This window comes from Carassius carassius, chromosome 6, assembly GCF_963082965.1.
Source record: "Carassius carassius chromosome 6, fCarCar2.1, whole genome shotgun sequence".
Classification (NCBI taxonomy): domain Eukaryota; kingdom Metazoa; phylum Chordata; class Actinopteri; order Cypriniformes; family Cyprinidae; genus Carassius; species Carassius carassius.
This window is the reverse complement of record NC_081760.1, coordinates 7,688,619-7,702,207: the sequence shown is the minus strand read 5'-3', so window position 1 is coordinate 7,702,207 and position 13,589 is coordinate 7,688,619. Positions and strand designations below refer to the sequence as shown.

General features: G+C 37.2%; 1 protein-coding gene across 2 annotated transcripts in view; it reads left to right on the top strand.

Moving 5' to 3' along the window:
• The first annotated feature begins 218 nt into the window (after positions 1-218).
• Positions 219-13,589, top strand: part of LOC132142314 (dachshund homolog 2-like) — a 35,137-nt gene continuing 21,766 nt past the window's right edge. The window contains exon 1 of one of the 2 annotated variants that reach the window (XM_059552102.1): positions 219-839. In XM_059552102.1, the coding sequence (XP_059408085.1) occupies positions 388-839 (452 nt within the window). In that variant the 5' untranslated portion in view covers positions 219-387. The remainder of the gene's footprint in view (positions 840-13,589) is intronic. The other variant, XM_059552101.1, reaches the window with a different exon arrangement.

The window sequence follows — 13,589 nt, the reverse complement described above, 5'->3', positions numbered from 1 at the left end:
TATATATGTGTGGGAATTTTTTTTAATGTTTATAATAATTTTGAGATTGAGGGATGGAAGGTCAGATGGATAGATCTGGGATTTAACATAGCTTGAAGCTTCGCTCAACAGAGGAGGAGGGCTGTAATTTTTCGACCTCCAGTGAAGTCTTTCATAAATTAGAGCACATGCGGTTGGCAAAATGGATCATCATTCTTCCAGCGAGAGGCGGAGTTAACCGGACCGAGCACTCCCTTTATCTGAATTTTCACACGGGTAAAGAGAGGCGCGCGGCTCGGTACCGCCAGTTTTGTTTGGTGGACGCAGTGCAAAAGAGGAAGACATAAGGGAGAGTGATGAGAAAGTAGACGATCTAAAAGAGAATAATAAACAATAATAATAATTGTAATGACCACTATGGCCGTTCCTGCGACTCTTCCGGTTCACTCTGGGACTTCTGCGGTGTCCGCTAAACTCTTCAGAACCGACCCGTTCTTCTCGAGTCCGCCGGACTCTCCGCGACTGAGCAACTCACTGAACGCGACGCTTCCGAGCGGCGCAGCGACGAACGAATGCAATATCGTGGAGGTGCACGGGTTGAAAGTCGCGTCTTTTAACGTTGATGGAAATGAGCTTATTTGTCTCCCGCAAGTCTTCGACCTTTTCTTGAAGCACCTTGTCGGCGGACTGCACACCGTGTACACGAAACTCAAGCGCTTGGATATAAACCCGGTGGTGTGCACCGTGGAGCAGGTGCGCGTGTTGCGCGGACTCGGTGCCATCCAGCCCGGCGTGAACCGCTGCAAACTCATTTCCAGAAAGGATTTTGAAGCGTTGTACAACGACTGTACCAGCGCAAGGTTCGTTTTGGTGAATTTTTCCTGTTTGTGGTTTAAATAATTGGTGATAGCGCATTAACCACTGAATTGCGAATAGAATCCTAAAGTAAAAAAATATAATGTAAAAATATATTTTTACAGTATATTAAAGAAAGATTCTTTCCTAAAAGCAGTAGCTACACTGCAGTGAAGCATAAATGTGTAAAAATAGGAGTAGACTGTATTTTAAACTAGGGCTGGGTGCAGGAACATGCTGTCCCGTTATGGCATTCGACAGAAAGCAACAAGTGGACCCCCAGTTTCGACTCGGTCGCAAATGTCCCAGACGATAAAAAAAGAGAAATATTTTTAAAATATAGTTTGAAACACAGGCTCAAAGAAAGTTCCCAATGTAATTTTGGTATTCATGCTCATTTCGTACAAGAATATTTCATTTTCAGAATATAATTTTAATTGAATGACTACAAAAATGTCAAAAGGTGTAACCTAGTGCAAATTAAGTGTCGGCAGTGAAACGTTCAAACCTACTCGCACCTTGAATACAAGTAGGGTACCAACCTACCTTTTAAAGGGTTTTTTAAAACTTGGTATTGATTGACTGTTATTTAATTTTTTATTTTTTGGCTTCCTGCATGTTGGTTACACCACAATGACTTTGATTTGGCAGCCAAAAGTTTTTCAAATATTAAAATTTGAAAAGCAAATTTAAATAGGGCCTAAATAAAAAAGTGAAAACATGATTATAGTAATAATATACATAATAATTATTTTAAACATGAATTGCCTTCCTTAATGAATTTTAGAATAACTTAAAGGATCCAGACCAAAAAACAGCACCCATTAGCAAAGTGCAAATTGCTAATATGAAAAATGCAAAACATTTATTAAGAAAATTTGCTAACATTAATATATTACAACATGCTTATCTTCTCCATGGACACCCTGAAGTACTTTCAGGGACCCCCAGAGGTCCACAGATCCATGAATGAAAACCCTGGCTCTAATTGGATGGAATAGTTCCGTCAATAGTTCTGTGAATACATGTTGCGCGTCAGCTTGTGGATTTTTTTCGTTGCCAAAGCTTAATTGCCATTCTTTGAAGCCCATTGCATGCCTGTCCTGTTCAGTCCCCTTAGATCCTTGCATATGCGTGACAGATCAATTTTCCAGTTCCCTCCGTTATGTAAATTCATATGCATTGGTCAAGTTAGTAAATTGTTTATTCGTTTTCTGACCTTGCTGCTTGTTTTTCATTAAGTACGTTTTGAGCATCCTGTGTTATGTTCCATTACTAACATCAATAATAACAGACTTCTAAACAGAGAGAGAGACAACCAATTAGTTTGCATTTCGTCCTAAAAATAAATAAATAAATAATTCTTGGAGCCTAATAGTGTAATGAATTTAAACATTTCATTTGGATAATAGCTTCTGTATAATCTCAAATTGATTAACAACATGACTGTATATATTTTAGTGTCCCTTTTACATTGTTGTGAAATGGGATCATGTAACCTCTACAGAGTCAAGTTACGGTCATGCTTTATTCCCAGCAGACAATAGGTTAAAATTTGGCGCTTTGAACGTGATGTCTTAATCCTTCTCTTTGTTGCGGTCCGCTTGTGCAGCGACCATAACTGAATAGAGGGGGAGATATATTGTCATATTAGGTCATGTGTTTGGAAGAAAGTCTGTCATCAGGTTTCAAAGGGGCCTTTTGGACATTCAGAGATTTGCAGGAAATATTTTTATGGGGTGTGAAAGTCAAAACTGTTGCCTCTGGTGAGAGTAGGAAACTATAGTATTTTGAAAAAAGTTTTGTAATTTAAAGCTATGAGTCTTAAGGAAATGGTAGATAGAATGACATATACTAGCAGTTATATAATTTTCTTTTTATAATTATGTAGAAAGCCACTGTTTGTGGCTATTGGTTCATGTCTGTTAGTTTTAAGGTTATCTGTTTGCTAGTGTACTGAAAACAAATTCATATTCCATTCTTATTTAAGTTATTAAAGAAAATACAATAAAATCTGAGTAGTGCCATGAAGAAGAATATAATTTTTAATTGTATTAAGAATTTAGTATTGGTCACATTTCACCTTTGTGTTGTCTGGATTGTGTTTCCTAGCAGATGGTTTACACTGCTGCGCATGAGTGAACTGCTTATTCACCTGTGACATATATTGTGGTGAACACACACATACACCCATGATTTTAATTCTCTGTATAAACAGTGATGTCTCACCATATGTGATCCCAAGAATACAAAGGCTCAAAGGGTGGCTTGATTTATTGCCTAGCATGTCATGCACTAAACATTAACATTTATTGCTAAAAATTTGTAAAGCAAAACGTTAAGCACTATAAAACATTAAGTCAATGCCTCAAACGTTTTTGAGTCATGATTGAGTCAGTATGAAGTAATGCGTGATGTTATAGTGAGTCTGTACATGGGGCTGCTGTGGATGACCATTGTGTCTGGTATATTATGAATATACAATAGCGTTCATCTGGCCTTTGACTCTTTAGTGAAGCCATTTCTATAGAAGCTTATTTCCACAATGGAAAAAAAAATGTCATTGCGACTTTTTATCTCATAATAATTTTTTTTTTTTTTGGTGAAATTCTGAATTTATATCGCACAATTCTGACTTTATTTCATACAAATCTGAGAAAAAAAGTCAGAATTTCAAGTAGGGTTGTAACGATATACTGCTATTATGATTTACCATGATATAAACATGTACGATTATCATACCGTGTACATTTGCTTATCTACGGTATTGGGAGAAAATAACAGACAAAGAATCTCACCTGCGCCTAGGCAACACCTTTCCACTTAACTGTTCTCTTGCTCCACCCACACGTACAGCTGAGACAACATCAGAGACAGAGGCCGTTATCTCTAATCTCTATCCCATGTCGAAATATGAGTTCAAATTGGCACTAGTATGGGAATACTTTTTATATAGAAAAGACGAATGCTTACTTGTCCTAGGGTAGACACAGTTTGCCAAAACTGTGGTCGGAAAGCGGCTGTAAAACGAGGAAACGCATCGAACATGTTTACTTATTCAGAATATCATCCTTCCATGCAGATAAAGCTCCCATTTATAACTTTTGACAGAAATTGACAGAAATTAAAATTGTACTATAATGTAGCCTACTTCTAAAATAATACTAAAAATAATTTACATAAACATTTTTAAGGAATTTTTTTTCCCCCTCATTTTAATTAAGTAAATCTCTGTTGTGCAGCCCTTTGTGAAAACATAAAAGAATAAAGGTTTTAAAACATTACTTAAATTAAAGTTTTATGCATTTTCTTTACCACCATTTTGAAGTATATTTGTATTAAATCATAAAAGTACAGAATCTATATACAGACACCAGAATTTATGAATTTGTATTAATAATCAATGATAATTATAAGTTATTAAACTGATAAATAATCAGTGATTAAATTTTCTTGTTTTTGATTAATTAAATTTGAATAAACGCATGCTTTCGAACATTTGTTCAACCAAAAAGAAAACCTGTTTTGAATTGCTTAATACCGTATACCGTGAAACCGTATAACTGTGATATTTCTTTAGATGATTATCATGCCGTGAAAATCTCATACCGTTACAACCCTAATTTCAAGATGTAAACTCAGAATTGGCAGATATAAACTAATAGACAATTGCGAGAAAAAGTCAAGCTTTTAATTTTCTCTCATACTTTGTGCTGCTTCAAGCAGTGAGTGTGAAAGACTATGAGAACAGCAGTCATTCATTTGAATCCTTCTAGAGTTGTGTTGCAGCTGGGGTCAACTGAACTAGGGGTTCAGTTGCACTCATTGAGGTTAATGTTTAGTGTGAAGTGGACATTTTGATAACACTTAATTACATTTGTCCACATCAGAGCCGGATGTTGGATGGCACGACTTCTGCATCACAGCTTTGTGCCTTTCTGTTAAGAATAAGGCTGTAAATATTACAGTACAAACTTCCTCTTAAAAAAAAAAGTTATTGTGCAGACCAGGTGAATATCAGGAACATGTGGATCAGGTTCATATATTAAATAATTATACTGTAGGTAGTCTATTTATTGCCTGATTAGAAATGATACAAAATTGTTTTGTGTATTTAGTCTTAAAAATGAACAAATATTTTAATTAACACCCTTTACATGCAGTACACTACTGTTCAAAATTGGTAATTGAGGTAATTTTGATTTAGTTTTTTAAAGAAATTAATACTTTTATTGATCAAGAATTCACTGAACTGATCAAAAGTTACAGTAAATAATTTTTATAATGTTACAAAAAAATGTAAATAAATACTGCTCTTTCTAACTTTGTACATAAAAGAATTTTAAAAAGCTGCACAACTGTTTTCAACATTTCTAATAATAAGAAATGTTTTTGAGCACCAATTCAGTGAATAATTTCTGAAGGATCTTGTGACACTAAAGAATGGAGTAATTATACTGATAACTCAGCTTGGCCATGACAGCCATTTTAATATACAGTTATCTAAATTGAAATTATATTTTTTATAACATTACTGTTTTTTCTGTATTTTTTATTTTTGAACATGAGACAAAATTTTACCAAGTCCATTTTTGGATGGTAGTGACTATTATATTTCTAAATCTAATTGTCAAATAAAACCTTTTTTTGTTTTGTTTTCAGTACAATCTTTTATTGTCATTGGTGAAACCAGACAGACAATAAAAGCATTTAGGGCTTTTCACCATTTGTGGACAGACAAGAGCTTTGTTTAGCAGTTGCTCACACAGAGAAGTTCTGTATGTTGTGCCGTGCGATTAGCTGATTGTGAGGCGCTAAGTGACAGGTTAGCGCATTAAGTGCTCGAGATACTGAATGAAACTGGAGGAATCTGGCATCTTTTTTTCATGACTTGACTCTTGTGTGTTTCACAAACGCATAAATGAATGATCTAGTCTAGACGCAACAAGAGTCAGCTTGTTTTCAGACGAACAGATTCTCCATTTCAATTGTTTTTGCCTTAGCATCGTGACCTGTTTATGTCTTGTGTTGAGTGTCTCATGCCTCAGTGTTTGCATTGTGGTTGTGTAGACGGGTAACATGCAGATGGATAGATGTGTTGTGATAATGGTCCTCTGAAAAAAATAAAACAGACTTCTGTTTGGGTCTCTTATCTGAGTGAAGGAGATAAGCTCCTGTAAAATAGTCAGTTTCCTCTTAAGACAGTCAAGCAGACAAACGCACACACGGCACACACACACTCCCTCCCCACGCTTTTTCCTGTTGAGGTGTGGATGTTATGGATGGATGTTAGACACATGATAAGCCCTCTCTTCCTACTTACCTCTCCATTAGTGGCTTGAAGAAAACAAAAACGACAAAGTGGAGCTCAATAGTATATCTTTTTAAAGATTGTTTTCTTTCTCTTGCCTTCCTTTTAAAGGAGAAAAAAAAAATCTGTGATCATTTACTCACCGTTATATCTTTCCATTGTCTAACCTATATGACCAAAATTGAGACATTTTTGTTTCTGTTGTTTTGATTACAATTACAATAAAAACTTTAAGACTTTAAAAAGGATGCAAAGGCATTATAAAGGTATCATGATGGTAGTCCATGTGAATCAGAATCAGAATGAGCTTTATTGCCAGGTATGTTTACACATACGAGGAATTTGTTTTCGTGACAGAAGCTCCGCAGTACAACAGAATGACAGCGACAGAACATAAAACACATAATAAAAGGATATAAAAATACAAAAAATACAAATAAGTAGATAAGGAATGACAATATACAAATTGACAATTGTAGGCAGGTATATTACAAAAAGGCAGTTATGTATGTACATGTATATTATGTGCAAAATTTAAGTGTATACTAAGTATGTGTGTTAGATAAATTAAGTGTATGTGTATATAAATATAAAGTGTAGTGTGTTCAGTGTGTTCAGTGTGTATCAGCTGTTCATAAGATGGATTGCCTGAGGGAAGAAACGATTCCTGTGTCTGGTCGTTCTGGTGCTCAGTGCTCTGTAGCGTCGACCAGATGGCAACAGTTCAAAGAGGGAGTGTGCTGGATGTAAGGGGTCCAGAGTGATTTTAACAGCCCTTTTGCTCACTCTGGATAAGTACAGTTCTTGAATAGAAGGGAGAGTTAAACCGATGATTCGCTCAGCAGTCCGTACTACCCTCTGTAGTCTTCTGAGGTCCGATTTAGAAGCTGAGCTGAACCAGACAGTTACTGAAGTGCAGAGGATGGATTCGATGATGGTGGAGTAGAACTGTTTCAGCAGATCCGTGGCAGGTTAAACTTCCTCAGCTGGCGAAGGAAGTACAACCTCTGCTGGGCCTTTTTCACAATGGAGTCAATGTGAATGTCCCACTTCAGGTCCTGAGAGATAGTGGTGCCCAGGAACCTGAATGACTCCACTGCAGTCACAGTGCTGTTCATGATGGTGAGTGGGGGGAGTGCAGGGGGGTTTCTCCTGAAGTCCACAGTCATCTCCACTGTTTTGAGCGTGTTAAGCTCCAGGTTGTTGAGAGTGCACCAGACAGCCAGCTCTTTAACCATGAGACATGCACTATAGTATTTTTTATAAGTACACATTTTTTATTATTATTTTTTTTTCATGTGTTTGAAAGAACAATTTATTATTTGTAAAATATATTTAAATATACTGTAAAATGTATTATTTCAATTATTTGGACCAGTTTTTGTGAACCAGATTGATTGAAAAGATCGGACTCAAAAGAATGATTCATTCACAAATCATGTCAACACTGCAAGGAGATCTAGGACAAATGTCATGTATTTCAGTGAATAACCATTTAAACATTTAAAGTGTAGTGTGTGCTCAGCAGAAGATTATTCTTGTCGTGTGTAAGAGAACCCTTTTAAAGGGGTCATATGATGCGATTTTAATTTTTTTCTTTCTCTTTGGAGTGTTACAAGATCTTGGTGCATAAAGAAGATCTGTAAAGTAGCAAAGACTAAAGTCTCAAATCAAAAGAGATATTCTTTATAAAAGTTAAGAGTCAATCACTCCTAACTAAAACGGCTCATTCTAACACGCCCCCACATGTCTATGTCACTATGTGGGAAGATTTGCATAACACCGCTCAAATTTTCATGCAAAGAAAGAAGGCGTGACTTTTATTCTCACTGTTGCCACCGGTGCCATGCCGTGGAGATGCTGGGTTTCGTTGTGAAAGCTAAGCTACTTTGTTTGGCCTTCAAAAAGAGGACACAACTAGAAATCAGTGTTTAAGTTCTATTTACAACACTGTTCCAGAACAGTTCAACCTAAATTTTCAGATGTATGCAGCGCATTTTTCGGAGGACAAGGGCTGTTTCCTCTGAGAGCAGCCTACAATGCCGGTGTCTGTTTCTATAAAGTGGGTCAATTCTAACTTTGGAAGGAGTCTGGCACTTCTGACTCACAGTCTGTAAGTAGGTTTACATATGTAACCTTAAAGGATTTGCCATTGATGATTCAAACACGAGTTTTGAGCAGTGTAGAGTAACTGCTGGAGCTTGTTGTTTGTCATTTCTCCCATTACAATTGTAGACATGGTTTTATGTTTATAAAAACATCGCTCTAAACTCAGGGCTGCAGAGAGGAAATGGCATAAATCAAGAAACTCTATCGACCTCAGTGTGTATCAGTCTCTCCTCTCTTCCTTCTCTGCAAATGTCTTCACAGCTAAAACAACATACTTACCACAACAAAATTAATAGCTGTTGTGACGCTCGGACACTCTTCAAAACTTTCTCTTCTCTTCTTAATCCGCCTCCACCACCTCCTCCATCAACTCTTAAAGCGGATGACTTTGCAGTTTTCTTCACAAATAAGACAAGAACCATCAGTGACCAATTCTCCACACCGCAGACTGAGGACAACTTCACAATGACCGACGCACCCTCTTTCTCCTCCTTCTGCACTCTCAGAGAGGGACGTTTCCAAACTTCTCCTGTCCAATCATCCTACTACTTGTCTACTTGATCCGATCCCCACTCACCTCCTTCAAGCGATCTCTTCTTCAGTCATACCTTCGCTTACTCACATTATCAACTCCTCTCTTAACGCTGGAACATTTCCCTCAGCATTCAAGCAAGCTCAGGTAAGCCCACTGCTTAAGAAACCATCTTTAAATCCAGCGCTTCTTGAAAACTACAGACCGGTATCCCTTCTTCCATTCATTGCAAAGACACTTGAGCGAGCTGTGTTCAACCAGCTTTCTTTGTTCTTTGTACAGAGCAACCTCCTGGACAGCAACCAATCTGACTTCAAAAGTGGCCACTCAACTGAGACTGCTCTGCTCTCGGTTACTGAAGCCCTGCGACTGGCAAGAGCAGCTTCAAAATCCTCAGTACTCATCTTACTGGACCTGTCTGCTGCTTTTGACACCGTTAATCACCAGATTCTCCTGTCCACCCTCAGAAAGATTGGCATCTCTGGAACCGCAATTCTGTGGGTTAAGTCCTACCTCTCTGACAGATCCTTCAGTGTGTCTTGGAGGGGTGATGTTTCTAAGTCACAACACCTTGCTACTGGGGTTCCTCAAGGCTCAGTACTTGGACCACTTCTCTTCTCCATCTACATGACGTCATTAGGATCTGTCATTCAGAAGCATGGCTTTTCTTATCACTGCTACGCTGATGACACCCAACTCTACTTCTCATTCCAACCAGATGACCCGACGGTGGCTGCTCGCATTTCAGCCTGTCTGAGTGACATTTCTAGCTGGATGAATGACCATCACCTTCAGCTTAACCTTAGGAAGACAGAACTCCTGGTGATTCCAGCTAACCCATTGCTTCATCACAACTTCTCTATACAGCTGGGTTCGTCAACCATTACTCCTTTCGAGGACAGCCAGAAACCTAGGAGTTGTGATGGATCATCAGTTAAGCTTCACAGACCACATTGCTACCATGACCCGGTCCTGCAGATTTGCCTTGTACAACATTAGGAAGATTAGACCCTTCCTGTCAGAGCAAGCCACCCAACTTCTTGTCCAAGCTCTTGTTCTCTCCAGACTGGACTATTGTAATGCTCTCCTGGCGGGCCTTCCTGCATGTACTGTCAAGCCTCTGCAATTGATCCAGAATGCAGCATCGAGGGTTGTCTTCAATGAGCCAAAAAAAGCTCACGTTACTCCTATCCTCATCAGGTTACACTGGCTACCATTAGCCGCTCGCATCAAATTCAAGGTACTGATGCTTGCCTACAAGATGACCATTGGCACAGCACCATCATACCTAAACTCACTGGTTAAATCTTATGTGCCCTTCAGAAGTTTGCGCTCTGCAAGTGAACGACACATTGTGGTGCCATCCCAAAGAAGTTCAAAATCACTCTCACGATTCTTCTCCTGGACTGCGCCCAGCTGGTGGAATGACCTCCCAATCGCAATTCGAACAGCTAAGTCTTTACTCATTTTCAAGAAACATCTAAAGACCCATCTTTTTCGCCAGCACTTTACCAACTAATACTAGCACTTATTCTCGTCCAACTAATACTAGCATCCTTTTCTTGTGTTTTCATTTATAAAAAAAAAAAAAAAACCTGGCTGTGTATTCTGTACTAGACTAACTGAGACTTGTCATGGCACTTGTATACTGTTGTTGTTCTCTTGTTCACCTGACTGCTTCTATTGTTCTCATTTGTAAGTCGCTTTGGATAAAAGCGTCTGCTAAATGATTAAATGTAAATGTAAATGTTTATGCAGCGCGATAAGCAACGCAACACGTAAAAAGACAGTATAAGTCATTATGATCAGTAATTATGTCCCCATTGGATGCAACAAATGCCTTTTATGTAATGGTTTTTATTGGTTTTGTTTCATTGCTCTGGTGTCCTGACATTTTATCCTACCCGTCAGGCACACACGGCATGGTCACAGTGTTTAGGGGCGTAACATTTCCATCACATGCTTGAGTCATTTGGCTAATCACAACACATTGGATAGCTGGCCAATCAGAGCACACCTCTCTTTTCAGAATGAAACGCGTTTCAGAAAGGTGGGGCATAGACGAGAAACCAATATTTACATTATGTGTAAAATAATGAGTTTTTTTTAACCTTAAACTACATAAACACATTACATTACACCAAATACACAAAATAATGTTCTTTTTAGCAACGTCATATGAACACTTCAGTTGTTTGAAATCTCTTTGCATATTGCTTTATTTTACTCCCTGTCTGCTTTTGCCAGTTTTTCCATTCTTGCCCTGTAGCACCTCTGAGAATGCTGCTCGCGTCTCTCTGTCCGATCACAAGGTGTCATCCGTGCTGACTTGACACTTTTCCAACACACATACACACAAAGAGGATTGTTTATTGGCTTTCAAATATGTCCTCTATCTAAAAAGGACAGAGAGGGAGGAAAGTAGAGAGAATTGAATAAGTAAATGTTTTAATATGCAGGAGGCAAAGTAGAAAAGGGCAGGAAGAGTGCAAGAGAAAGAAGTATTCATGAGGTAGAGGGAGAAACTGGCAAGCAGTCAGTGCCCAATTTTGGTCATAAGTGATGCTTGGTAACATACTGTAAGTGTCACTTTTACTATTGCTCATACTTTTTTGATTTAAACAAACTACAAAAACCTAGCTTAAATTTGGAGTGCTGTGCTTTTTTTTGTCTTTTTTTTCTAAGTGATTGAATCTATAATTTTTCACTGTAAATCCCCCTGCCTTGAGCTCATTTGACTTGTGCCTTTTTAGCAGAACACCCTAGCAACCACATATCTGCACAGGAGACTTGACAAAATCACACTATTTTATTAATACTTTTCATAATGGAATTAAATAAGGTTCCATTTTATATTTACCCAGTTCTCTATTTTAGAAAGTGTGTTATGAAAGTAAATCACTCTCATAAAGTATTTTTCATTTTGTCTTTTAAAGACATTTCTTTATTTACTCAAGCATAATAAAAATGCTTCAAGCCACCAGTTGTTGTGCCCTCTTTCCCCTTTCACTCTATGAATAGAAATCAGCATTTATGTTTTCTGTTTGCTTCTGTGATTCTTTTTAGAAAGAGAATGAATGAAGTCTTTGTGTGATGAAGAAACAGAGCAGCGGATAAACTGTGCCTCTGTTTCTCTCTCGTTCTGTCCATTTACTTCTCTACTTTCACACTCAGCCTTCCAAGTAAATTTGACTGTGATTCTTAAATGCAGAAATATATATTATATACATATATTATATATTCTAAATTTAAATAACAGTCAGACTTCGGTGCCTGAGCATTGTGTTCTTTTCATAATATACTGTACAAATATAAAGTGTCAGGGGCTGTAAATGATATTGGCTTTGAACATTAAATAACCCAAATTGTCTCACTGTGATCTAATTCATTCTCTCCCTTACTTTCCACTGTTGTTTTTTGTCATGGGCACTTTTTCTTTCCTTTTGCATGTTTTCTCTGTCATCTCCTCCCTATCATGTTCTTTTCTCTCTGTTGAAAATGAGTGACTGTAATTAGCTTGTCTGTGGTCTACACAATACCAGCCTGAGAAAGATGGAGCTATTGTATTTCTCTGAAAAAGTCAATAGTTGTCATTCTGTATGTGTGTATAAATGGGTGTGTAAATGTGTGATTAAGCTTGTGTGAGTGTGGGGTGGATTGTTGTGCGTTTGTTTATGTGTGTGCTGCTTGTCTATCCTTATTATCATACTTGATAGTAGCAAGGAAAATAGGCAAAGGACTACATAAATTCAATACCTTGGTCAAATGAAAAGAAGTAAAGTAAAGAAGACAACCTTGACCAATCAATAAAGGGAGGATTCCCTCCAGACCTGAGCACTATGACAACAGAGTGGAAAAACACAAAGAAACACATGCTTCGTCAGGTGTATCATGCAACAAAGCAGACTGATTTATATTTCTAAATATAGCTCAATATAATGTAAATATAATGTAGATATAGCTCTTAATATATGTGTAATGTCTAGTGTAATGTAGGGAGATCTTCTTATGTATAGGTTGTTAATATTAACGGGTTCATGTCACAAAACCTTAAAAACATGTTCTGGTCACACTTAACCCAAAATAACACGAAAAAGTAATAAAACATAACATATTTTTGCTTATAGGGTGAAATTATATTCTTAGTTTTTTTGTTTATTTATGTAACATTATTCAAAAAAAAAAAATAATAATAATAATATTTTTTATAATATAACAATAAGAAGTGATACCTAGGATCTTTAAGGTTATTTTTTTTTTTACAAGACAATTAAGTACCTCCCCCACAGTGAATAAAATAAAATAAAATTTGCTATGTCACACTAGTGTCACCAAAGGTGAACTGCAAATGTAATGAATTGCTTTTAAAAAAGGTTTTCCTGAACACTCAAAACAGGTGCAATGTTTTGAAGTCTTCACAGATCCACATTGTTTATGCCTTTAACTTTTTTCTATAATTTAAATGGTCCTAAAATTGGACAAATATGCTTATTGTATTTATTTTATAGAACACAATTCAAAAAAGTTTGTTTGTTCTTTAATTTTTGGCTGAAATAAGAAACCAATTTCGTGACATGTTTCTGAGAGATTCACCCTCACAGATATAGTTAATGAACATTTATGGATGAGGAACTGCATTGAGACCTATGGTCAACGTCTTTGACAGCTGTTTGATATCTATCATGACAGTAAATAGTAGCACTACCCCCCCCCCTCTCTCTCTCTCTCTCTCTGTGTGTGTGTGTGTGATTGACAAAATGAATAATTGTTAAACTGTGTGTGTGTGTCTGAGCTTTAGTAATA